At 38.8% G+C, this 25278-nt stretch overlaps 1 protein-coding gene across 1 annotated transcript in view; it reads left to right on the top strand.

The window, feature by feature from the left end:
* Window positions 1-25278, top strand: part of LOC122811624 (solute carrier family 26 member 10-like) — a 443093-nt gene that overhangs the window by 353007 nt on the left and 64808 nt on the right. Inside the window, exon 17 of the mRNA XM_044083596.1 lies at window positions 8413-8519. Within this exon, the coding sequence (XP_043939531.1) occupies window positions 8413-8519 (107 nt within the window). The remainder of the gene's footprint in view (window positions 1-8412; window positions 8520-25278) is intronic.

Below are 25278 nucleotides of genomic sequence, written 5' to 3'. Positions count from 1 at the left end.
TTTGAGGTGATCAGCATTGGACATTGTGCTTACTCGCTGTATTCTTTTGGTAAGAAACTTCTGTAGACATTCCAGTTGCTGCATGTGTCTGGTCAGGTACATACTGAAGGGGGGCATTACAGCTGTGACAGGTCTGATGAAGGCTGAGTACAGTGGTATGATGAGCCGTCTGGAGCTAGATGCCATGCCCTTGCTTATAATATGTAATAATATGAGCAACATACAAGGATTTTCTTACTTGGCACATGCTGGTTGATGGCTAGGTTACTATCTACATGAGTTCCCATATCCCTGACTAGCGAATCAACTTTTAGGGTGGTTTTATTTATGACATAGTTATCCATGGTGGCCGCTCACCAAAAGGTACTATAATGCATTTCTTGGTATTAAGTTTTAAGCCATGGCTTTGACGCCAATTGTTTATCTGTGTTAGACCCTCATGAAGGGTTTTCTCATATTGGGGGGATTAAGTGACTGCTCCCAGTTTGCAGTCATCTGTAAAAATTGGTTAGCCAGAGGCCTATGACTTTGGCTTTGACATCTGAAATGTAAATGCCAAGGAGGAGTGGGCCAAGCACACAGCCTGGGGGACTCCACTGGTGACTGGCCTCTTTGTGGAAGTGATCTCCCTAGTTCTAACCTCCTGGGTCCTATCAGTGAGCCAGCTAACCATCCAGCATTTTATAAGGGGGTTCATACCTAGCTCCATAAGTTTGCTGATAATGCCCAAGAGGGGTATTGTATCGGGTCTATATAATAACATCGAAGTCTTAACTTCTAATGTTATAATATTGACCCCTATTCAGCGAACAGTTGAAATAGCAAAGCTGCAGAACACCGAATATTTTCCTAGGGAAAGTATTCGGTGGACCGTTTCTGCGGCTTCGCTATTTCCTCGACTGTGGTGCGAAGGTGACAGACCGGGTTAAGGTAAGTGTGCGAACGGACTGAGGTAAGGTGAGTGTGTGATAGTTCGGGACCTTAGGGATAGGGAAAGGGTAAGGTGAGTGTGCGATACTTAGGGACCTTAGGGTTAGGGAGTGGGTAAGGTGAGTGTGCGATAGTTAGGGACCTTAGGGTTAGAGAGCAGGTAAGGTGAGTGTGCGATAGTTAGGGACCTTAGGGTTAGGAAGCGGGTAAGGTGAGTGTGCGATAATTAGGGACCTTAGGGTTAGGGAGCAGGTAAGGTGAGTGTGCGTTAGTTAGGGACCTTAGGGTTAGGGAGCAGGTAAGATGAGTGTGCGTTAGTTAGTGACGTTAGGGTTAGGAAGCGAGTAAGATGAGTGTGCGTTAGTTAGGGCCTTAGGGTTAGGGTTGGGTTAAGGTAAGTGGATAGCTAGTAGTGTATGTATGGTTTAGTGTAGGGTTCTGTGAAGTGTGTATGTGTGGATTATGTATTTTGGTGTGCTTATGCTGTGTGTGTGTATTTTGGGAACAGCAAATTCTTTCCCTTGGAAAAAAATTGTTGTTCTGAGCGTTCGAGTATATCACATTTCGAGATTCCAAGGTCGAGCTTATGGTGTTTGACATTTTGGAATTTCGATAATGTGATATAGACCCATTGTATCAAATGCCTTAGCCATATCTAGGTAGGCAGTATGGACAGTTTTCCACTCATCCATTGTTTTAGTGACCTTTTCAAAGAAGTCCACCAGATTCAGTAAGGTTAACCTTCCTTTGACAAAGCCAGATTGGGATGGCTCCAGTGTCTGGGGGTTTCCTATGTCTTTTCTGATAATTTCCATGATACTCTTTTCCAAGGCTTTGCAAATAAGACTAAGACTACTGGGTCTGTAATTTCCAGGATCTTTTGAAGGTCCTCCCTTATGAAGGTGGATGACTGATGCAGTTCTCCATTCACATGGCACAAAGCCTGTTTTAAGACTATAGTTAAAAAAATGACTGCAAGGATCCTGATAACTTGCATTTTACACTGTTCAGGAGGCATCCTGGGATGTTATTGGTGCCTGTTGAGGCCATGTTCTTGGCTTTAGCAAGGGCAGCAAGTACACACTCCCTAGTTATAACTGGACGGCTTATGTTTGAGAATAGTTTTGGGGGATGGTAGTGGGGGTAAAGTTGGAACTGAATTTGTCTGCTAACAAGTTCACTATCTCACCAGGCTTGGTGACTGTGGGACTGTTAACTACCAGTTCAGCACATTACTGTGTGCTCCTCTTAAGGTTTCTGACATAATTGTAGAAGGTCTTATTGTTATCTTTAACCTGGGTTGCTGTCTTAACCTCAAAGTTGGCTTTGCTTGACCTAATTAATACTCTAGTTGCCTATTCAGTTAGATGAGAGAGTTTTTATTTTTATGGTGGTTACTCTTCCTGATTTTTGCAATTTTTTTTCCTTTTGTTGTACACCTTGTTTAATTTGGCATGCCACCAGGGCAGTTTGTTTCTGGGGCTAGTACTGGGCTTACTTCTGTTAGGTAGAACAGCCTTTATGCAGCCATTGACATGGTTGTACAGAGTTGCTGAGAGAAATTCAGCATAGGCTTCTGTGTTCTCAGGGTTCGAAGGGGCACTGAATTTTGACAATCCATCATCTGATAAAAGGTAATTAATCTTGGAATAGTTCTTGTGTTACTAGTTTTAATGAGATTATGGAGTTGATTTTGATTTCAAAGAAGACAGCTTTATAGTCACACCTTACCAGGGAGGACGAGACATTGGTGGGGGGTGCAGTGCAGCATTCTCCCACATTTATGAGCACGAGGTCCAGTATGTTGGAGTCTGTAGTAGGAGTATTCAATGTTTGGTCAAAATTGTTTGTATTTATGAAGTCTAAGAAACTCTGTGCCTGTAGATTTGAAGCAGTGTAGGATTCCCAGTCTATAGAGGAGTAATTAATGTTTCCCATGAGCAGGGTGTTAGGCTGGATGGTAAGTGTCTCCAGATGATCCAAGTATGCATTCTGAACTTCTTGGGACATGGAAGGTGACCCATAGCTGGCTAAGGTATGGTACAGGATTTTGTCTATGGTGATCTGCATGTGGAGGAACTCAAGCTTGTCATCGTGTTTGACCATCCTAGAGGTATGTTTGTTATTGATATATATTGAGACACCTCCACCTTTAGCCCTTGTCTGTGCAGCTATTGGTCTAAAAGTGTGGAAGACATTGAAACCTTGCACTGCCAGGGTACTGTCTGCTGCTTTAAATCATGTCTCAGAGAAATGCTTATATTCTCGAGTATGAGGAGGGCTTGGAGGGGAATGTAGTTTTTTTATTTAGGCTCCTAGCATTAAGCAGTAACAGCTACAGGTTCAGCTGTGTTGATTTTGCTGTGTTGGTAGGTTTGTCACTTTGGCATTGCCTAAAAATGTACTATGGGAGCAGCTAAGGTTTTAACTAGTATTCGAAAGCCTAGAGGGGAAAGGTGCAGACCATCCTTGGCAAAGCAATGTGGTCTGTTAACCATCTTCTCCAAGCTGACAAGTACTGGATTCTCTTAGAATGACATCAGAAAGACAGCCAGTTGTTGAAACCAATCATTTTTTGCTCATATTGTGGCATCATCCTCAGTGATTGTAATATGCTGCTCAGTGCTAGGCTGATAGCAACCTGAGACATATAGTCTGAAAGTTACAGAATGTCTCTCTTCATATAGTCCAGGGAGGTATATCTCAGATCATTTACACCTACATGAATAGAAAATAATAAGGTATTGTAAACAAATGGAGCTTTTCTCCCTGGATCATCACAAAAAATGGGCATTACCCAGTCCGTCTTTCCCTAGTAAACAGACATACATACATACATACATACATACATAAACAAATAAATAAATACATGAGCTATGATGGAATCATTCTGCTGCTCATGTGCATGCGTGTTTTGGTGGATCCTGGTGCTCCAGATAAGCAGCTAACCATAATGACATGAGTGTGTGTGTGTGTGTGTGATTTGGTGGATCCTGGCGCTCCAGATAAGCAGCTAACCATTATCTTCTCCTTGTTCAGCCTGGTTAGAGGGGCATCAGTATGTCTTACAATGGAGACCCCCTGTAACAAGAGTCCTGGGAAGTATATTTTCTTGTCTTAGGGGCTTAGTGTTTGGGGCTCCACTGAGATTGACAGTATGTGTGGTGTTAAGTGTTGTTTTTTCTGAGTACTGTTGGGATTGCTGAGGCATAGCTTTGACAATGGGCAGTCTAGGTGATCTTTGTTGTTTAGGAAGATTGCTTCTAAGTGCCTCGGCGTACATTAGTCTATGTATGTGTTGTGTGCTATGTGAGGTGGGTGTTGTGTGCGTGGTCTTGACAAACTGATGTGTGCTTGTATGTGAGAGTTTAGCTTCCAGTGTCACTGTGTAAGTTCACCTCTCACATGCTGTGTTTGCTTCTTTAAGGATCAAGTTGTTGTCAGTAAGTATGAGACAATTGCTAAATTCACATCATCAAAATAATGCACTTGTCATTGGATCTTGTACAATTAACTATCGGCATCTTCATCTTGTTTACTATTTGCCACTAAACACTCTAAAACCCTCCATCATCACTTGGATAAACATACCTGCTCTCTATACTATGACAACTCAGTGCTGAAAAATCAGATATTGTACTCTGTCATTGGCCAACCCAAACAAGTCTGACCATTATAAAACATTAAATCTGACAATCATCTTTGCCACCTACTAGTCAGTCAACCTCAGCAATCAGAATATTAATAACCTCTAAGCACCATGCTTATAACTCAAGTAGCACCCAAACAGAATATGTATAAGTCTGGAAGAGGCACACACAAAAAAAATAAATAAATATCACACTAATAAGTTTCAAATAGTATCAAACAATATATAGTCACTCATCTCCAATGACGGCCAACATACATATTAGGGTGCTAAACACCCTTCCCGTAACAGTACCACTATTCTTCAGACAAATTATAATTATGCGGTCTGTTTTTGTGTGTGTGTGTGTATGAGTGTGTGTATATATATATATATATATATATATATATATATATATATATATATATATATATATATATATATATATATACACACACACACACACACACACACACATATCAGTATTCAACCTATGACCGTGTGTGTGTGTGTGTATGTATGTGTATATATATATATATATATATATATATATATACACGCACACACACACAAACACCTGTATATATATATATATATATATATATATGTGTGTGTATATATATATATATATATATATATATATATATATATTCATATATATATATATATATATATATATATATATATATATATATATATTTATTTTATTTATTTATTTTACATTTGTTGACCTGGATAGTCCGACTGGATGCATGTCCATTTTCAGCGGAGGCCCGGGGAGAAAAGCTCCAAGGGTAAGCAGATACAGCATTACATAATACCAGCATTACATATTACAAACAGATTATTTACAGAGATTATATAAGTAAGCAAGTTAAACAAGTTCCACAGGTTAAAGTTAGTCCTGAGCACAAGTCAGGATTAAATTAAATTACACAGTAAACTGGTTAACAGATTTTTACACATTCGAGTTAGCCAGGCTTGATACATTGACATAGCCAGTTAAGTGACAAATGTTGTTTGAGTCTAGTTTTAAACTGACCTAAGGTGGAAAGTAAGGTAATATCAGCTGAAAGTGAGTTCCAGGATCTACTTACAGAGTTTGCAAAGAGAGAATCACCGGCTGTGTTATTAATTTTGCTAGTCTGAATTAGTAGTTTGTTAGAGGATCGAAGCGGTCTAGGATTGTTATAGGGGGTGATAATATTTTTAAGTGCAGGAGTATTGTCCGGATTATAGAGGATTTTATAGGCCATAATCAGTTGGTTATACTGGATTAGGCTAGGTAGTTCAAGCCAACCAAGCTGATTTAGATTGATGCAATGATGTGTCCTAAAAGGCAGCCCAGTGGCAAACCTGGCAATGTGGTTGTAGCAAATTGAGAGTTTGTTAAGGACAGTCTTGTTCAAATTCAAGAGTAGAGGGAATGCATACAGAAGGGTTGAAAGAAGGTGAGAGCGAGCTATGGCAATTTTAGCTGGAGGGGTTAGGAAGGCTTTTATTCTGTAAAGTGACCCTAGTTTTTATTGATGGTTTTGATAGTTTGGTTAACATGTAGGTCAAATTTGAGATTATTGTCTATGATGACACCTAATAGTTTTGTAGATGGGTCAGGGGAGATTATTGTGCCATCATTTGATTTTATGGTAAAGGTGAAAGCGGTAGACCCTACGTGTTGGTGAAAATAACAGCATTTTAGTTTTTTGGGATTTAGGATCAGACGATGTTCAGAAAGCCAGTTTTCTATTGTATTAAAGGTGGTCTGGGTAGCTGACCATAACTCTACTGGAGATGTGGCTGAGCAAATCAGAGTAGAGTCATCAGCATATTGGATACAGCTGACTTTTGGGATGACAGTATAAAGGTCGTTAATGAAGATGGAGAACAGCAAGGGCCCTAGTATAGAGCCTTGTGGTACTCCGAGGGTGTTAGGTAGAAGGTTAGAGAGTTTGTTCTGCCAGAGGACAGCCTGCTGTCGACCATTCAGGTAGGATTGAAACCATTGGAGGGCTCCAGTATCTAGACAGAATGTTTGCAGGGTGTGGATTAAAAGTTGGTGATCAACCATATCGAATGCCTTGGAAAGATCCAAAAAGAGGGCTGAGGATATATAATTATTGTTGCGATTATGGTTTATGGTGTTAGTAAAGGCTAGGAGGGCTGAAGTAGTGCTGTGATGAGGACGGAAGCCATGCTGAGTGTCTGCCATAAGGCGATTTTGGATTAGGTGGTACATGAATTGTCTATGAATACATTTTTCCATAATCTTTGCAAGTGGAGAGAGTATAGCTATTGGCCTATAATTGGAGAATTCAGTAGAGCTGCCTCCTTTGTGAAGTGGGATTACATAGGATATTTTCCAGATGGTGGGAATTTTAGCTTCTACTATGGTTCGATTGATTAGTATTGAGACGGGGTAAGCAATAGCATCAGCTGATTTTTGTAGGTACTCGGCAGGGAGTTGATCAGCAGAAAGTGTAGTGGGTTTTAATTTTTTGATCAAGGTACGGATAAGTGAAGTGGCGACTGGTTGGAAGCTGAACGCAAGTAGGTTTCTAGGGGTGCTACTTTCAGGACCAGGGGAGCTAGGAGGTAGTTGGCTAGCTATGGCTTGAATTGTCTCAGTAAAGAATTGGTTAAAACTATCAGAAACATCTTCAGGGGTTTTGTCAATAGTAGCAGCAGGGATTGGGGTTGAAATTTGTCCAGGATGTAGTAGATTATTTAAACCTGCCCAAAACTTCTGAGGGTTATTTTGATTTACTGTCTGTAAATTACAGTAGTATTGTTTTTTGTCTTGTAAAATTTATTTTTTGGTTTCGTTCCTGGATTGCCTGTATTTAATGTGATCTTGAGGGTCTTTAGAAGAATGCCATAAAGCCCATGCTTTGTTTCTAAGGGTAATTTTGAGTTTAGTCTCTATAGAAAGCCATGGTGCAGTTTTTGCCTTGGTTCTCTTTGAACGAACAGGTGCATGCAAATCAAGGATCTCAAGGAATTTGTTGTTAAAGTATGCTACTGCTTCCTCTAAGGGGAGGTTTTAGAATAGACCAATTACATGAGTTGAGTTCTTGTTGGAATTTGGCAGGGTCAAAGTTTTTATTGTTTCTAACCTTTCTGAGTAAGGGTGTTGGGAATTAATGGTTTTGTGCTTAATTACATATGTGAGAAGGTGATTGCTTAGGCCATTAAGGAGGGTACCAGAGGTGTACAGTTGGGGTGACTGTTTATGAGTACCCAGTCAAGTATACTTTCTTTTTGGATGGGTTTACCTATCCTGGTAGGAGTGGATATGATTTGTGTAAATGCATGCAGGTTAATATGGGTGGTTGGGGATTCTAAGGAACAGGTGCCCCAGTCTGTGTTAAAGTCTCCAAGTAGTAGGGTTTCTTGGGGGTAGTGACATGATAACCAGTGCAGGATATCTTCAAATGTAGATATATTGTTACCTGGGGGAATGTACATACAGATGATATTAATGCATTTATTTTTATTAAGTTGCAATTTGGTGGCAAGAATCTCAGAGTTATTAATCTGAGGAGGTTGTATTACATCTATGGTGACATTCAACTCAGATTTATAGAGTACAGCTACCTATATATGTATGTGTGTAAACATGCATGCACATACACATGCACAAAAAGAGTTTTGTAATTAAAAGCAAGTCATAGTAGTCTGGAAGATGACAACAGGAAGTTCAGTACTATTAAGAGACTGGTTATTTGGTTATTTTAAGTATGATACATATCACATGGATCAAAGTGGTACCTTGGTACTTTCACATTTGCTCTACACAGGATCCACAAGATGTCGGTATGCATTAAAATTCTCTATCGCCCTCTTTTTTATTTCAGATAACATCATGAGAACTTTGACAAGCAGTGGCATTATGAATCACTTGAGTCCTGAACAGATTTTTGTGACGGTACACGATGCAGTAGTCCATATACAACAAAATAAGGTACATGTAACTGCACACTAAGTCAAAGTAGTAACTGCCTCTGCCAGCCTTAGCACCTTCTTACTGTCATTGTGGAATGTGGCAGGCAGGCTGTCTGTGGCATGTTGAGTGTCAATGAGTCTGTCCCATATAAGTCCATAAGATGATTTATGTTGACATTAAACAAAGTGGGAAAATATGCCTTTTTATGATATTCTCTCAAGGGAGAGTAGAAGTTGGCAGTATATAAGAGAAGGAAAATACCATACAGAACCAGATTAAAGAAAGGAATGGTAGACTCTGGACTGATTTCTGAATATGTTCCTTAACATTTTTCATAGGTTCATAGGTTCATTGGAGATTACTAGGTTAATGGCTTAAGAGCCTTTACAAGCATAGGCAATATAAATTGATTTTACCCAATATATAGCCCCCAGAAGCAAGAAGATGGCATCAATTTCTGTCTGTGTATTGAGTATCTTACAGATTGCCCCTGTCCGTAAGGGACAAAAGCAGTACCTCAGGTGTGAGTTTCAAATTCCCCATCCATTGATCCAAATTGCGTTTCAAGAAACCCAGGGAAGAGCGGTACTTAATATGAGTAAGGAAGCCTGTTCCAAAGAAGGGGCAATCTCTGAGACACATATCTGTCTCTCCAGCATGTTTTGTTTCAGTTGCTGACTAAGTTTAGATCCCTAAATCAGGTAACCCTCATACTGTTTGACTTGCAGATGTGTGGCAGCTCCATTAGGGCTGGATTTGTGAGGGCCTTGTAGGTCAGTCATAGGTTATCCCCCAATAGTCGATAGGAGGCAGAGTAAAGGGATACAGCTTTTAGTCTATGCATATAGAAAATGTTGTTTACACCATGTATTTTCTTTGTGAGGAACCTCTGAGGTCACTCCAGCTGCTGTAAGTGCCTGGTCAAATACATGCCAAATGGCTCATTGTACTCGATTATTGGTCTACTGAGGGCTGAGTACAGCGGGACAATAATTTTCTTGGATCTGGATGCCATATCTCTCACCTCTGAGTCTTCTCTTAGGGCCGTGCTATTGAAGTTGCATGACAATGCATTTTTTTCACATGTAGTTTTAAACCATGGTTTTGGCACCAATCATTTCTCTGATCTAGAACTTCCTAATGGATATCTACATTATTGGGGGATTCGATGTTTGCCCCTAGCTTGCAGGCATCAGCAAATGTTGTCATCCAGAGGCCTTCCACATTAGCCTTAACTTCAGAGAAGTATATTCTGAACAGGAGTGGTCCTGTGGCACACCACTAGTAACTGGCCTCTTGCTGGATCTGGATTCACCCACTTTAACCACATGTGTCTTGCTCATGAACCAATTGGATATCCAGCTGGTAATGTATGGAATTATGCCCAGATTTGTGAATTTATTTTTAAAACACTGATATGGAAAATTTAATTCTGTTTAACGAATTAAGAATCTTCCTTAAGCTAAAAGACAAAACTTGTGCCTTATGGCATTCTAACAAAACTCAGTCTAATCACGTAGCATATCAACAAATCAGGAATAAGGCCAAACACCAAATTAAACTAGATAGAAAAAATTACTACACCGATTTACAACTGAAACACCAAAGAAATCCGCAAAACGTTTGGGCCACAATCAAAAAAAAAACCTCCATCCCGGACAAGCTACAACTCCCTCCCCTAATATACCAAACAGCTCAGAGATAAAACAACAAGTGAAGTGGTAGGAAAAAGCTGGAAAATTAAGCTAAAAAAGAAGTAACGTTCCAATAACTTCAAACAAAATGTTTAATAAGGTAAGCGCTTTATGCTTTGTTGATCTATAATTAATTTAATACTGTTATGGTGTTTATAATACTGCATTTATACTGTGTAAGGGTATTTTTTATAATTTTGTTTTTTAATTGAATAATTAACTGATTGGTTTTTAGTAATTAAATTATTAATTAGTTGGAGGGTATGATTATATAAGGAGTACTTTGGGATGTTTTCTTGGTCTGATGAAGGTGGGATATTTTCACCACCGAAAGCGCTTACCTTATTAAACATTTTGTTTGAAGTTATTGGAACGTTACTTCTTTTTTAGCTTAATTTTCCAGCTTTTTCCTACCACTTCACTTGTTGTTTTGTTTTTTAGTGGTTTTCTTGGAGTTTCAAACAGCTCAGAGATGATTGCTGAAAATATCAATAAATATTTCACTGAAAGTATTTCATCTCTAACTAAAACCAATCAGCAGTCTCAAAACTTTACACCTAAGTCATACAACAATAACAACAATACCTTGTCATTTCAACCCATCTCCACTAAAACCATAGAAAAACTTCTAAGACAACTTAAATCTGCCAATAGCTCCCAATAACCTGCCAGCTAAATTTCTAAATATATCAGCTAAAGCCATTTCCTACCTCATATCAATACTGGTTAATCAGTCTATTACTGAGCAACAGGTCCCATAAGTCTGGAAGATCTCACATATTATCCCTTTCCAAAAAGATAGACTGTCCACAGGACTCACAGATTATAGACCCATCGCCATCCTATCCCCACTGTCACAACTCTTAGAAAGGTACATACATTCTCAACTTCACCATTAACTCACAACAAATAACCTACTAACCAAATCCCAGCATGGTTTCAGACCATATCATAGCACCACAACTGCACTTCCCAGCTTTACCAGTCCCATAAACCAATACAGAAACAAAGGGAAAATAGTCTTATCGGTCTTCCTTGATATGTTCAAGGCCTTTAACACAGTTTGTAATTGCAAGTTATTGACTGTGCTCATAAATTTAAAACCCAGTCCCTCCGCCCTCTTCTGGTTGCAAAGTTATCTAACAGGCCGACAGCAGGCAGTAAAGTGGCTGCAAGTCCTCTCCCCTACTCACAGTCACAGGTGGTGTCCCACAGGGTTCTGTTCTTGGTCCTTTTCAGTATTTATACTAATGACCTTAGTACTACCAGCCCACTAACATCTATAATCCAATACACAGATGACTCTACACTTATATGTGCTGCGTCTACCATCCAACAGCTTCAAGACATAACACAAAAATCCTTCACTGAAATTGAATCATGCTTGTCTATCTCACAGCTCATACTCAATCCCAAAAAACAGACTCATGATCTTTTAGCCCACCAGACCCACAGACCACCCTCCCACCTTCTATATCACTGCTATTGACAATACAAAAATTACTCCTGAACCACAAACTAAAATCCTAGGTATTCTAATTGATAATAAATTGAAATTTGACTTACACATATCACAAACAATTAAGAAAATACATAAAAAGATGGGAACCCTATACAGAAACAAAACATTTCTAATAGGGCTATACTACTCAGAGACAGCTCCACGTGGTCCTGCAGAGTGGTCCTAGCTAGAGAGAACTGAGAAAAGCGACTACTTTCCTGATTTAAGTATTTTTTCTGTTTTTTTTTACTTGAAATATCTTCTCTTGCTTACTTTGAACAAGCTTAAACTGTTTTTTTAACTGTTTGCTGCATTATATAATATCTGCACTTAAAATTACACTTGGTCGAAAATTGGTCGAAAGTTTGTTGTTTGTTTGTTTAATTTAACTGTTGAGGCTGCCCACTAAAGTGTGCTAGCCTGTGTAACTGATTTATTACTGTTTTCTGTATTTCTGTGTGCTTTCTATCTGAAAAAAAAAAATAAATAAATAAATAATCCTTGTTTTCCCGCCTCTCCTCGACTAGTTTAGACCAGTTTACAGGCTTTGCTGTATTCTGGGCTGTGGTGTAGTTCCTGTGTTGTCTATTACCTTACTTTGATAGAAGGAAGTTTCTTTGCTCACCAGTGGGAGTGGGGAGCCTTGAGCAGCCTATCTGTCCCTGAAGGAGTGACCTCAGCACAAGAGCTGTAATAATTGGTTGTTTTGGACCATTTCTAGCTCTTTTGAAGTTCCCTGTTTAAAATCCACCTCTGAGCATTTTTTTCTGGCTATACTACTCAGAGACAGCTCCACGTGGTCCTGCAGAGTGGTCCTAGCTACAGAGAACTGAGAAAAGCGACTACTTTCCTGATTTAAGTATTTTTTCTGTTTTTTTACTTGAAATATTTTCTCTTGCTTACTTTGAACAAGCTTAAACTGTTTTTTTAACTGTTTGTTGCATTATATAATATCTGCACTTAAAATTACACTTGGTCGAAAATTGGTCGAAAGTTTGTTGTTTGTTTGTTTAATTTAACTGTTGAGGCTGCCCACTAAAGTGTGCTAGCCTGTGTAACTGATTTATTACTGTTTTCTGTATTTCTGTGTGCTTTCTATCTGAAAAACAAAAAAAAACAAAAAAATAATCCTTGTTTTCCCGCCTCTCCTCGACTAGTTTAGACCAGTTTACAGGCTTTGCTGTATTCTGGGCTGTGGTGTAGTTCCTGTGTTGTCCATTACCTTACTTGGACAGAAGGAAGTTTCTTTGCTCAACAGTGGGAGTGGGGAGCCTTGAGCAGCCTATCTGTCCCTGAAGGAGTGACCTCAGCACAAGAGCTGTAGTAATTGGTTGTTTTGGACCATTTCTAGCTCTTTTGAAGTTCCCTGCTTAAAATCTGCCTCTGAGCGTTTTTTTGTGGCTATACTACTCAGAGACAGCTCCACGTGGTCCTGCAGAGTGGTCCTAGCTACAGAGAACTGAGAAAAGCGACTACTTTCCTGATTTAAGTATTTTTTCTGTTTTTTTATTTGAAATATCTTCTCTTGCTTACTTTGAACAAGCTTAAACTGTTTTTTTAACTGTTTGCTGCATTATATAATATCTGCACTTAAAATTACACTTGGTCGAAAATTGGCCGAAAGTTTGTTGGTTGTTTGTTTAATTTAACTGTTGAGGCTGCCCACTAAAGTGTGCTAGCCTGTGTAACTGATTTATTACTGTTTTCTGTATTTCTGTGTGCTTTCTATCTGAAAAACAAAAAAAAAATAATCCTTGTTTTCCCGCCTCTCCTCGACTAGTTTAGACCAGTTTACAGGCTTTGCTGTATTCTGGGCTGTGGTGTAGTTCCTGCGTTGTCCATTACCTTACTTGGATAGAAGGAAGTTTCTTTGTTCACCAGTGGGCGTGGGGAGCCTTGAGCAGCCTATCTGTCCCTGAAGGAGTGACCTCAGCACAAGAGCTGTAGTAATTGGTTGTTTTGGACCATTTCTAGCTCTTTTGAAGTTCCCTGCTTAAAATCTGTCTCTGAGCATTTTTTTGTGGCTATACTACTCAGAGACAGCTCCACGTGGTCCTGCAGAGTGGTCCTAGCTACAGAGAACTGAGAAAAGTGACTACTTTCCTGATTTAAGTATTTTTTCTGTTTTTTTTATTTGAAATATCTTCTCTTGCTTACTTTGAACAAGCTTAAACTGTTTTTTTAACTGTTTGCTGCATTATATAATATCTGCACTTAAAATTACACTTGGTCAAAAATTGGTCGAAAGTTTGTTGGTTGTTTGTTTAATTTAACTGTTGAGGCTGCCCACTAAAGTGTGCTAGCCTGTGTAACTGATTTATTACTGTTTTCTGTATTTCTGTGTGCTTTCTATCTGAAAAACAAAAAAAAAAACAAAAAAATAATCCTTGTTTTCCCACCTCTCCTCGACTAGTTTAGACCAGTTTACAGGCTTTGCTGTATTCTGGGCTGTGGTGTAGTTCCTGTGTTGTCCATTACCTTACTTGGATAGAAGGAAGTTTCTTTGCTCACCAGTGGGAGTGGGGAGCCTTGAGCAGCCTATCTGTCCCTGAAGGAGTGACCTCAGCACAAGAGCTGTAGTAATTGGTTGTTTTGGACCATTTCTAGCTCTTTTGAAGTTCCCTGTTTAAAATCCGCATTTGCGCGGCTTTGCGCGATTGTGCGCATAGCGCAGTGCCGGTTAAACAAGGTTAAACTTTTTCTGGCTCCGCCAAGTCTGCTCTTCAAATTTTCCCTTATAAAGCTCTACTCTTAGAATAACTAGTCTACTTGCTATATTATAAGCCTAGCACTTGTTCTCAAAACTTCTCTTCTAAAGTAAGCACTCTCAAACTAAAGTAGCACTACATCCACCTACCACCCCTGTGAATACCCACTTCCCTTAAAGGCGCAGCACTCTCTTATAATATTCTAGCATGTCGAGTGGTAGATTACTAGCATCTTCTCCTGTTCAGCTGGTTAATCTGGGAATCTTGAGACAATGCTACAATTGTCTCATGTACACAGACAACCCTCTCCTCCTCCCAACAAACACAAATACATGCGAGAGATGCAACTATATAGCCAAACTGGAGGCTGAACTCTCTCAACTCAGGACTGGCAAGACCAGACAGGAGGAGAAGGTAACCACACACACAACAAACCCAGTCACACATAGACCTACCCCAACTGCAAATCAAACACATAATAACACAAAGACATACTCGGAGGCTCTAATAAAAAACTTACCAAAACAACAGAGGCTCCCAAAGCAGACACCCAAAAATCCACCACCTCAAAACATAACACATGCAACACATACTTCAATAAATCGGTGTGTCAAACAATCACAGCCCTTAAGGCCAAACACTATGCCTGATACACTAGTGATAGGTGACTCTATAGTCAGACACACTGACGTTCCACTTACCAGGCTGAACAAGGAGAGGGTAACGGTGAGCTGCCTATTGGGGGCTAGGATCCGCCATATAGCACACACACTCAGGTCACTCAAAAGCACGTACAAATATGACTCCGTCATTGTCCATGCCGGCACTGAATGACCTGAGATGTACCTTCCTGGACTACATGAAAAGAGACATAGAGGAGCTCTCTGATTATCTAGCCTAGGCTGGTATGACCCTGACCCTGAGCAGCATCTTGCCCTCACCAAGAATGATGCCACAATACAAAGACAAGATGATCAGCTTTAATAGTTGGCTCAACTACTGGTGTCATTCTAGGGGGATCAAATGTCTGTCTGCTTGGGATGACATGCTGGACAAGCCACGCTGTTTCGCAAGGGACAGCTTGCACCTGTCACCACTGGGCTTCCGGATATTGGCTAAGGCTCTTGCCACCCCCATAGTGCCTTTTTTAGGCAAGGCTCAAAAGACGAACCCACCTCCTTAGAAAACAAAAATGGAAAAAAATTAAGGGTAATGCTGCTCAATGCCAGAAGTCTAAATCTCAAGATGCAGGCTCTCGAAGCACTCCTCAGTATGGAGAACATCGATGTCTGCGCAGTAACTGAAACCTGGTTCAAGGCTCCTGAGAGCACCCCAGCACTACCAGGCTTTATCTCGTATCATGCTTTTCGGCCCCAAAACCCGGGCCGAACCACAAAGGGAGGGGGAGTGTCCATATTCATCAAGGATACCCACACCTCCAGGTTAGTGGCAACTCATGAAGCATCGGAGACCATCCAGGTGCAATTAACCATAGGCAAAACTGCTATACAATTGGTTGCATGTTACAGACCACCCTCCCAATCTCAAGAACCCCATTCAGCCTTCCTGAAGACATTGGAGGATATGAATGTCTCACCAAATACCATCATATTGGGTGACTTCAACTACCCTAACATTGACTGGGTGCACTATTCTAGCCCTAACACCCTAGCCCAAAGGCTCCTGGAATTCATAAACTCAAATGCAATGGAACAGCTAGTCACCTCTCCCACAATGGGAGATAATATACTAGACCTGATCATCACAAACATGGGGACAAAATGCTCCACACTGGAAGTATTCCCCTCACTAGTGAGATCTGACTACAAACTAATCACCCTGGATATACATATTCCACCTCCACCCCCAGCACAAAAGACTACAGTGAAAAACTTCTCAAAAGCCGACTTTACACTTCTTAAGACTGAGATGGTATCCTTTAAGCCCACTGGGCCAGTGGAAACCACATCCCACAATGCTGAATCCTTCACAAATGCTTTCTACGGACATCTCCAAGAATGCATGGATCATGCAATCCCAAATAAAACCAAGACCCTCTCCACCAAGGGAAAGCGTCCTGTCTGGTGGACCCCAGCCATAAACAAATTGTATAACAAAAGAAGGAAGCTACTGCAAGACAGAGCAAAATCCCATAAAGGGAAGGCATCTCTGATCAGCACTAGCAGAAAGCTACGTTCTCTCATAAAAACATCCAGGGCCAACTTTGAGAGAATAATTGCCAAGGACACTAAAGATAACCACAAGGCATTCTTCAGTTATGTTAGAAACCTGGGCGGAAACCCTCAGATATGCTCAGAGTTAGTACACAACGACAAAAAATTCACCGAACCCACAGATATTGCCAACATTCTGGCAGACAGGTTCAGTGCAAATTTCTCCCCTCCCTCACCCCCAAAAGAAGAAATACTTATCCAGCTGAATGTAACCTCCCTGTCATCTCAGATGTCCAGGTGAAAACCGCCCTCAGCAAAGCAAAAAACACAGCATCAATGGGACCTGATGGTATCCCCGGTTGCGTGATACGTGAACTCCAAGAGAAGCTAAACCTGCATATAAAAATGCTATTTAACCTTAGCCTTACTACAGGATATGTACCTGAACACTGGCGTACAGCAACAGTGGTCCCACTCCACAAAGGAGGCACCTCTACAGACCCTAGGAACTACCGCCCCATAAGCTTAACCAGCATGGTCTGCACAGCTATGGAAAGAATCATTATGGAACTCATAAACAGCGACATTGGGGACCTACAGACACTTGATCCCACCCAGTTCGGCTTTGTAAAGGGCAGATCCTGCCTTTTGAACCTGGTTGACTTTTTCGAAACAGTCACTAGAGCCATTGATGAGGGCAAAGCAGTCCATACAGCCTACCTGGACTTGGCTAAAGCCTTCGACACAATACCCCACTCAGGCATCATAGACAAGCTCAACAGCTTAAATGTAAATCCATATGTCACAAGATGGGTTGCAAACTGGCTAAAGAACAGAACCCATAAAGTCAAAATTGCGGGAGCCATGTCAGACTCAAAGCCAGTCACAAGTGGTGTCCCACAGGGCTCTGTCCTGGGACCCCTCTTGTTCTGCATTTACTTCTCAGATGTGAAAGCAAACATGGGAGGGTTGTGGCTGACAAAGTTCGCAGATGACTGCAAACTAGGCGCCATGGTCGATACACCAGCTGACACATGCATCCTACAGAAAGGCCTCACCGAAACGGACAACTGGTACCGGAATCATGGCCTTAAACTGAATGCCAAGAAATGTATAGTCATCCCCTTTGGGAAAAACAAAGTACCCACAAATTATCACATAGACAGTAACCCACTGAGTATGGAAAAAGTAATCAGATACCTGGGGACCCAAGTCGATAGTGACCTCTCATTTGACACCCACGTTGCCAAAGTGGTTAGAAAGACTTTCTACCTTGCCCACCTTATCATGAAGGGATTCACATCCAGATCAAAGGAGGTCATTGTACCCCTATACTCCTCCCTTATCCGGCCCATGATTGAGTACAATGCCCCATTTGGTATGTACCTCACCCGGCACTTACAACAGCTGGAGAGACCCCAGAAGTACCTCACCAAGAGGATCAAGGGTCTCCAACATATGTCATATGCTGCCAGGCTAAAGAAACTCCAGCTCTATTCAGTAGCATACCGCCTGCTCAGAGGTGATCTGTGCCTGACGTACAAGGCCATGTCCAATCAGGAATTGATGGACATGCTCCACCTCAAAAAATCCAAATCCATCAGAACCACGAGAGCTAAAGATTTAAACCTCAGCACAAATAAGAATAGGACATGCTGGAGGAACAGATTGATAACTCAGAGGCTTCCCATACTCTGGAACAGAATCCCAGTTCATGTTAGGCAGAGCCCCTCACTGACTCTCTTCAAGAGAAATCTTGACGAGTGGATGGGAGATCGTAGGTTTACCCCGGGGGTCATCCCTGTGTCACTACTAGACAGAGGCACAGTAAACTAATTTTATTAAGTAAGGGGGTCTTCAATGTGTCACTACTAGACAGAGGCACAGTATTCTAAATCTATTCTGTACACTTTAGTACCACTACATGGGGTGGCGAAAGCCACATCACTAGGGCTAGGCTTATAAATGCCCCAGGGCAGATAGCCTAGTACTATACTATGAAACTATGAAACTATAAGATAGTTCTAGAGTAGCCATTGCCAGAACCCACCTCCTGTCAACTCTCCTCTATGCCTCATCCATTCTTACTAACTTAAAAAACACAGACCTAGACAAACTAGAAACATGCTATAACAAAACAGCAAAATTTGCCACTGATTCTACACATAGTACACACTACTGCCACCCTCTAAAAACTCTCCTGGCTAGAATTCCCATAGCTCTTGGCTTATAACCAGCTAACCATGGCTTATAAACTACTCTATCAGCCTGAGAAAATCCCTGCTGTCCTAAATATAATTCATCCTTATTCCAATGAATGTATGCTTCGCTCAACAAATAAATCATTATTACAAGTTACCAAATCTACAAACACTGCAAAGGATTACCTATATTCATGCCATGTAGCAAAAACCTGGACTATACTTCCTCACTCCATTAGAACCACTAGCAACATAGCTCAATTTAAAAAGCTACTCAAAAAATATTTATCTGACTCATGGCTCTGCTCATATAATAGTCCAGGCTAACATTGAACAGCAATACCCTCCTACCCACTTATTCATAATATCATCATACTAATACTATCCCACACATACATTCTTCCTATCCTTTGTATAATTATAACCTATCTCACTGTTACACAGAAACCTGTCTTAACACCTATCCATCACCTCACTTAACCAAACAGAAACATTTTATTCACTACTAGCTATCTTTATCAAAACTCCTCTCCCCCCTTAAATTCCGTATTCCTAACCTCCTGTCTTCCTCACTTTTATCTTTTCTCTCCTCTGCTTCGCTTTACTCTCCTTTTCTTTAATGTAATCAAAAGGAAAGTGATTACAATACAATTCTGCCTTTCTAGTTTCTTATTTTTATCTATAAATAAAACTTCATAATCAATTTTTTTTTCTTTTTTAACATTCTTCTATCCAGTGTAAGCCATGTGAAACATTAACTAGCAGTAGACTAGTCTTTTACTAAGTAATCAGAAATATAGTGTTGTACAATCATATAAAACTCTGCTAAGTCTATCCAGTTATTAACTATTATATAAGTACTGGAACTTGTGCTATTCCTGTCATGTCTTTTACCATTATATAAAAAGTCTCACTATGTCTATGTTTTATGTATTGTTACCATGTTGGAGCTTTTCTGCCCGGGCCTCCTCTGAAAAAATGGTCCTGCCCATTTGGACTTTCCCAGTAAACAAATGTAAAATAAAATAAATAAAATTATTAAATAGGCAACATCACTACAACAAGCAGGTGAAGCCTTAGTTTAATGCCTCCTATAAAAGGACAAACTTTGAAAATGAAGCATACTGTGAGACAGTAACAATATGAAGGGCTGCCCCATGAGATTTTTTGGGGAGTTAGAATTTTCAGCCTTCAGATTCTGAGTTTTAGAGGTCAGTGTGTGGCACACTGAAAGACAAATGCTATTCATTTCTACTATGACCAGCTCTGAAAGCATATGTCCATTTGGTGCTGTTTTAGTTTTATACACTGTTTATTTATTTTGTCTGTTCACCTAGATCGATCCTGCTCATATCTCTCAGCTGTCCAGATTTTTGCAGAATGTCTAGATGTTTGCCTCATATTTTTGGTCTGTCTGTCATAAAATTTGTGGTTTGCTGCAAATTAGTGAAGAATTAAGTCACTAAATAGTGACATGCGTTTGAGTTTCAAACATCATATTCTTCAGAAAAAATGCATGCTAATGCAAAACGTGTTATTCTGTTGACTTTCTAAGTTTCTAACAGCAATGTTTAAAACATGTCCATATTTTTGGGCCTTTGTCCAACTATTATTTTTGGCTTTGTCTAGGATGAAGAGGTATGCTCCTGCTAAACTTATGGTAAATTTTGGGGTAGATCAAAAGTGATATTTATACTTTCTAGGGGTTATTTGGCTAGGTCACTTGTGAAACGCCTCTGATCACTCTCTAGGGAACTAGTGAAAACTCTTTATGAGTAAGCATGATCTCTTAAAGGCCCAACTGTTTATAAGGTGCAGAGTGATGTAGATTCACTTCATTCAGATGGTGGTATAGCTACCCGACATAGTGCTGGAGAATTCTCAGAGTCATAGTAATCTCTGATAATGCTGAATTCTGTACCAAAGTTTGCAGATGATACTATTGCACAGAGGTCACTGACCCAGGGAATGTGAGAGTTTTAAGGTCATGCTGATGCAGACATGAAGGTCTGTATAAGAAGGAAATATATTCCCTTCTGAGGCTAAAAGCCATAACTTTTGGGCAGGTAGAGAGCAAGAACTCTTGGTCAATGCCTGACATGGTGCATGAAGGAGTAGCAAATGTTGCAGACACTCTGTTACACAACATTGTCAGAGGTGGTGGATGCAAACCATTTACTTTATAGATGTACCAGAATGGCTTCAGTGGTGAAAAATCGATCCACCAGGTGTATAATATGTAACAAAGCAATTTATTAACAACACACAGGAAAAAATGAAATAAATGAATAATATTAAACCAACTAAGCCAAATCCTTTTTTTTTAATATGTAACAAAGCAATTTATTAACAACACACAGAGGGAAAAAAATGAAATAAATTAATAATATTAAACCAACTGAGTTAAATCCAAGAGCTTTTGTCTCTTGTGTAGGAGACTTTTTCAAGAACAGAGCATGCCCAATAACTGAAAAATTTTTATACCATCATTAATTAAGTTTCAAATCAAAAGCACCAATCATTTTCTGTTTTCACTAATTGAATCCTTTGGTGTAGGGTGTGATAGTTAAAGGTATAACACAATGAAATGTGCAATGAGTCAAACCAACACAAATAGTAAAAAAAGTGTGTGTGTATACCATTTGTGCATTACAATCAGTTGTCATAAAATTAGAAAGTAAAAATATATATTAAAAAGTATATAAATAATATACTAGTGTTAGGTTTTACAAGTGCATATACATATGCACATGCTTGTGTAACCTATTCACGAAAATGTATAAATATATAAATGAATAATGTCTGTATGAGTAAAAGCTAAAATATGTGTGCATATATATATAACTTGTATACACAATAAAATTCATTTTAGAGGGTCAGAATGCACATAATTAATGAAATTAATAAGAGTAATAAAAGTTCATTGCCAACATTGAGCAAATATGTTGGTATCACAAAATTTATTTTTAGGTTTAATAAACAAATGATAAATGTATTTATAATAAATTAATAAATAAATAGATACATAAGCATATTATGTTAAAGACTTAAAAATTGTTGGATAACCACCTATGTCAAAATACAATGTATAACAAATTCACCTATCTAGGCTTTTTAACTTCAAAAAACAAGTAATTGTAATAGAATCATTCAGGCCTGGCCATTGAGTAGCATTCGTTCTTAACTGCCATAAAGCTTCATTCATTTCCAAATGTAATGGCTATGGTCCATCCCTTGGGTTCACTTCCATAGCTTCTATGATAGTAAATTTAAACCCATGATCCGGCCATTCATTACAATGCCTTCCCAAGGCATTTATATCCTTTTTTAATTTAATGTCCCTCAAGTGCTCATAAATACATTCCTTTAACTTTCTTTCTGTTTTTCCAATATAAAAACAGGTGCATTTGCAACAGAAAGGACAATAAATGACTCTTTCAGTGTTACAACATTTTTTCTTCTGGGTAACTCTAATGCCATTAATGTTAAATTTCATGCCTTCCATTATACATTGGCAATACTTACAAGATCCATATTTTCTCATGCCCCCAATACTATAAACTTGGGTGTTGTTTTCAAGTATGTTTTTGAGGGACTGACCCTTTCTGTACATATAGGTCTTTCTCCTATAGATTGTCTAATGTCATTACATGAGGTTAAAATAATCCAGTTTTTCTCTAAAATTCTTAGTATGTCATGACTCTCAAGATTATATGTGGTAAGAAAAGAACAATGATAGTTCGTTTCTGATAATATTGGATTTTCAAAACTCATACTGTTCTGTGAATTATCATCAAAAACCCTTTGTCCATCTACTTCACTCGGTGTTATGTTATGTTGTATGCCATCAACCATTAGAATAGCTTGAAAAAAGCCTCTCTCTCTTTTGTTGACAACCTCTAACATTACATTATTTACTAAATCTCTTGGATATTCTCTTTTTATAAACATTTATTTTAGTAAATCACATTCATTCAGAAAAGTGTCAAAGTAAGATAACTGGCCATTCACTACCGCTCTTTTTTGTTTGAAAGGGTGTGCACTATCAAAGTGTAAAAAACTATTAGAATAAGATTCCTTCCGATATATTTCTGATACAAATTTACCTAACTGTCTATCTTTTATTAATTTAATATCCAAGTATGAAATTTCTTCTTCACCAATATTATGGGTGAATTTAAGAAAGGGTGTTGAATTATTGATGTAATTTAAAAATTCATCAATAAGGTCCCTTGGACCAACCCAAAAGATGAAAATATCATTCAAAAATCTGACATACATTCTACAATGTTTAAAAAAATGTGATTCAAAAACAACTCTCTTTTCCCATTGTAGCATCACCATATTGGCATAAAGGCCACCACAATGGGGAACCCATAGCAACACCAACCAATTGTATAAAAAATTATTTGTTAAAAAATATACAATTATTTTTTAAAATAAGATCAAACAATAGTTCAAACACATGAATCCTGGGTTGGGGTATCCCTTTTTCAAGTAAATAATCACATACCCATTCTACCCCTGTATCATGAGGTATTGAAGTATAGAGGTCCTTTACATCAATGGTTACAAAGAAGCCACTCTCTTTGAATTCCAAATTATTGATTCTCTTCAAAAAAATCCCATGAGTCCCTACATATATTAGTCTCTTCAGCCACATATCTTTTTAAGTTAATGTCTATATATCTAGCTATAGGGTAAGTAACAGAACCTCGTCCAATGACAATAGGACGCATTGGTGGGTCAGACACATTTTTATGCATTTTAGGCAATCCAAAAATGCATGGGGTAACAGGGTGGTGAACAGATAAAAAATTAAACTCATCAATTGACAAAGAACCTTCAATGAATAAATCATTCAGTTCCTTCCTAATCTTGTTGCATGTTTGATTTAATTCATTTAAATAAATTTTTCTATAAGCATCACCCATTAGAATTTTTAACATCCTCTCATTGTAATCTCCTATGTCCATAATTACAATACCACCACCCTTATCTGGTTTTATAATTCTTATGTCCTTATTGTATCCTAATTTATTTAAACTGTCAAATTCAGCCTTATTCATATTAGAAAAATGAACATTTTTATCTAAATTCCTGACATCAACTTCACATATCTTGTCAAACATTGCTATAGAAGGGTGTAACGGTGGATTATATGTACTCAAAATGTGTAATGGGTTACTAACATGCTCTATAGCTCTAAATAACACATTTAGATTCAGTTTTCTTATAAAGTGGCAAAGATTCACTAATGTACGTGCAATATCAAAGTTCTTCATAGCCACAAAGGTTAAACCTTTAGACAGTAAGTCACAATCATTCACATTTACCTCTAATGAAGAGAAATTATATACATTAAAATCCCCTTTCATGTTTTTTAAAATTGAACAATTTAATACATTATTAACCTGTGCATTCAGTTCCATCCTCGACGTCCCCCTCCCCCTCCCCCCTCTGAAAAAGTTATATTTGACCCCCTCGACCTCTGTTCACTATGAACGAAGTCTGCCCTTGCTGGTTCTGATTGTACCTGTCCCTCAGTCTCTCCGACCTCCTCAGTGGGGGAAAGTTATCTTCGTCCAAAAAAGACTCTTGGTTATTCTCATCACCCATATTGGTCTGTGTATCAGTCCTCCAGACCTGTGATCGGGGTGGCTGGGGGTAGGCAGTATTATTGCTATATTGTGCTCTGTTCCTTTCAATCTTCTTTAATTTCCTGTTCTTGATAGAAATAATTTCTTGTTCAATAGTTCTAAACATTCTGTTGTAATCAAAAATATTATTAGGGTGAGACACATCCTGTACAATCCTTCTATCCAGTTCGGTGGCTTCTTTTATCAGGTCAGTTAAAAGGAGTTCATTATGCCTAATAACAAACTCCATATATTCATTTTTTTATAGTATTGGGGGCAGGAGAAAATGTGGATCTTGTAAGTATTGCCAATATATAATGGAAGGCATGACATTTAACATTAATGGCATTAGAGTTACCCAGAAGAAAAAAAATGTTGTTGTAACACTGAAAGAGTAGTTTATTGTGCTTTCTGTTGCAAGTGCACCTGTTTTTATATTGGAAAAATGGAAAGAAAGTTAAAGGCACGTATTTACGAGCACTTGAGGGACATTAAATTAAAAAAGGATATAAACACCTTGCCAAGGCATTGTAATGAATGGCCGGATCATGGGTTTAAATTTACTATCATAGAAGCTATGGAAGTGAACCCAAGGGGTGGACCATGGCCATTACATTTGGAAATGAATGAAGCTTTATGGCGATTAAGAACGAATGCTACTCAATGGCCAGGCCTGAATGATTCTATTACAATTACTTGTGTTTTGAAGTTAAAGAGCCTAGATAGGTGAATTTGTTATACATTGTATTTTAACATAGGTGGTTATCCAACAATTTTTAAGTCTTTAACATAATATGCTTATGTATCTATTTATTTATTAATTTATTATAAATACATTTATCATTTGTTTATTTAACCTA

This window comes from Protopterus annectens, chromosome 9.part0 (assembly GCF_019279795.1).
Source record: "Protopterus annectens isolate FY-2018-M chromosome 9.part0, PAN1.0, whole genome shotgun sequence".
Lineage (NCBI taxonomy): Eukaryota > Metazoa > Chordata > Ceratodontiformes > Protopteridae > Protopterus > Protopterus annectens.
Note: the sequence above shows the minus strand (reverse complement) of the source record. Positions and strands in the feature narration are given on the sequence as shown.